This window comes from Temnothorax curvispinosus, unplaced genomic scaffold (genome assembly GCF_003070985.1).
Source record: "Temnothorax curvispinosus isolate PA1 unplaced genomic scaffold, ASM307098v1 QBEX01017087.1, whole genome shotgun sequence".
NCBI classification, from domain to species: domain Eukaryota; kingdom Metazoa; phylum Arthropoda; class Insecta; order Hymenoptera; family Formicidae; genus Temnothorax; species Temnothorax curvispinosus.
Window position 1 is genome coordinate 64303 of NW_020226867.1, and position 2543 is coordinate 66845.

The 2543-nt window shown below is 45.4% G+C and overlaps 1 protein-coding gene across 1 annotated transcript; it reads right to left on the reverse strand.

Annotated features, from left to right (window-relative positions):
• Positions 1–984: 984 nt before the first annotated feature.
• On the reverse strand, positions 985–1326 carry LOC112467234. The gene has a single exon (XM_025035758.1). It carries the CDS (start codon positions 1324–1326, stop codon positions 985–987), a length of 342 nt encoding a protein of 113 aa, XP_024891526.1.
• Positions 1327–2543: the final 1217 nt, after the last annotated feature.

Sequence of the window (2543 nt, forward strand, 5' to 3'; positions counted from 1 at the left end):
TTGATAAACAATGTTGTGTTTGGCAAAACCATGGAGAATGTGCGCAATCACGTTGACGTGCAACTCGTGACTCATTGGGAGGGTAGATACGGCGCGGAGACAATAATCGCGAAACCAAATTTTTATAGCCGAAGCGTCTTTTCGGAGAATTTAGTAACAATAGAAATGCGAAAACTCGAGGTGAAGTTCGACAAACCAATCTACGTGGGTATGTGCATCTTCGATATATCCAAGACATGTTTGTACGAATTTCATCACGAGTACATGTTACCGTTGTATCGCGACAAGTGTAAAGTCACGTACACCGATACTGACAGTCTCATTTATTACATCGAGTGCGACGATGTGTATGATATCATGAAGCGCCACATTAATAGATTTGACACTAGCGATTATGCGATCGATAATACGTACGGTATCCCACTCGTCAATAAAAAAGTTCCGGGCTTAATGAAAGACGAAAATAACGGTGCAATAATGACTGAATTCGTCGGGCTTAGAGCAAAGATGTACGCCTTGCGAATAGACGGTAAGATAGATACGAAAAAGGCTAAAGGTGGTAAGAGTAACGTCGTAGCTAGGTCGATAACGTTCGACGATTACACGCGGTGTCTGCGCGACGAAATTGAAATGACGCGACAGCAAACCTGCATAAGATCCAAAAAACACGAGGTATACACCGTGTCCGAAACGAAAATAGCTCTAAGTCCGTACGATGACAAGCGATACATTATACCCGGTTCTACCGAAACGCTGCCATGGGGACATTATAAAATACCATTGTAAATATATTGTAAATACCATTGTAAATATATTGTAAATATATTGTAAATACCGCTGTAAATATATTGTGATTACATTTAGATATTTAGGAAAATAAATGACTCATATGTAAATATGTATGTTTTTATATTGTAATACATTTTTACAATACATTATTCTTGTGTATCCATGAATTGTGTAAATTATCAAATCTTAACCACTTTACATAAACCTCATCCCCTCTTTTGCGCAAAACTTTTCAACGAGATACACGTCGGGATTAGCAACGCGATGTAACTCGTATTCGTAGAAGCCGCCGGCGACGGGTTTTCCGCAGGAATCTTCCAACAGATACGTCACAGGATTAATTTTCTGCACTTTGACGATTCTAAACACCTTCGTGGTCCAATTTGGCGTGTATCCTTTCTCGAAGATTGTCTTGAATTTACTCACGCGTACCGAATCGCCCACTTTGAATCGCGCGGGAGCAGCGATCTTTACGTGGCTGTACACCGTTGTTAGGAGCTTGTCGGCGATCGCGGGGGTAACATCGATGGGTCGCATGCCAATAGTTCGATGCTTTCGCGCGTTGTAATCCGATACGAGACCCAGCAGCGAGTCGATCCATTTGGTTGTTGCAACGATTTCGAGTACACATACACGTTCTCGAAACGTACACCGTGCGGACTTTCCAGCAAGCTTATCAAGACGTTTGTCTTGCCGCAATTCGACGGACCGCAGATGATACCGCGTATAGAAATCGGTAGCATGCCTCCATGTTTGCGTACCTCTTTCGTTAACTGCATCCTATCGTCAAAGTTTGTCACTTTGATCGTCCGCGATTATCGTACGAACCGCATTTTACCTCCCCTCCACAACGAATGAAATGCAGTATCGAGAAAGCTGGCCTATTTATAGAGGCGCGTAGAGCTGAGATGCTCAGTCGTTAAAATGTTTTTTCTCGTGTCGGATAACAGCGATATTTACGATTTAACCGCCGAGCAGTTAAAGTATATACCAAAGGTCATTCTACTGCGACAGTTTTATAATCACATAGATTATTTGTGGGATAAGTTCCTCGAACATATCAAGGCAGATTCGGAGGTTCAGCAATATCGGCGCTGTTTAATACATTATAATTTGCCGGGTCAGCAAACGCACATCGACGGTCCGCCGCCGTTGATAAAAAACTGCGGCGAATGCCGCCGAAGATAGGTCGAGGTCTGCTGAACCGCGCGATAAACGCGCTTCCGATCGAACATATCCCCGGCTATCAATTTTGCGGTCCGGGAACTCGTTTAGAAACACGATTGGCAAGGGGTGATCGGGGTATTAATCCATTGGACGCAGCGTGTCGCGAGCACGACATAGCCTACTCGCGTAGCAACAATCTCGCAGAACGACACGTGGCAGACAATATACTCGCCGCGGAAGCGCGAAAACGTGTCACCGCGAACGATTCTACTTTCGGAGTGAGAGCTGCGGCTACAGCCGTCTGGGCGGCCATGAAGGTTAAAACAAAACTCGGTATGGGTTTGAAAACGAAGAAAAAGAAGAAGACCAAGCGAATACTTCCGGTAGCGAAACGCGGCGGTATCCTACCGATCCTGCCGTTATTAGGGGTTCTCGGCTCGTTGGTCGGCGGAGCGGCGGGAGTCGCAAAGGCCGTGAATGATAACAAAGCCGCGCGACGTCAGCTGGAAGAGATGCAACGTCACAATCGCGCCATGGAAGGTCACGGACTTTATCTCGCTCTGTACAAACGCGGACGGGGAGTCTTG

Bases quoted from the DNA above. Each gene is read 5' to 3' on its own strand.
- LOC112467234 (XM_025035758.1), bottom strand. From the start codon at position 1,326: ATGCGACCCATCGATGTTACCCCCGCGATCGCCGACAAGCTCCTAACA.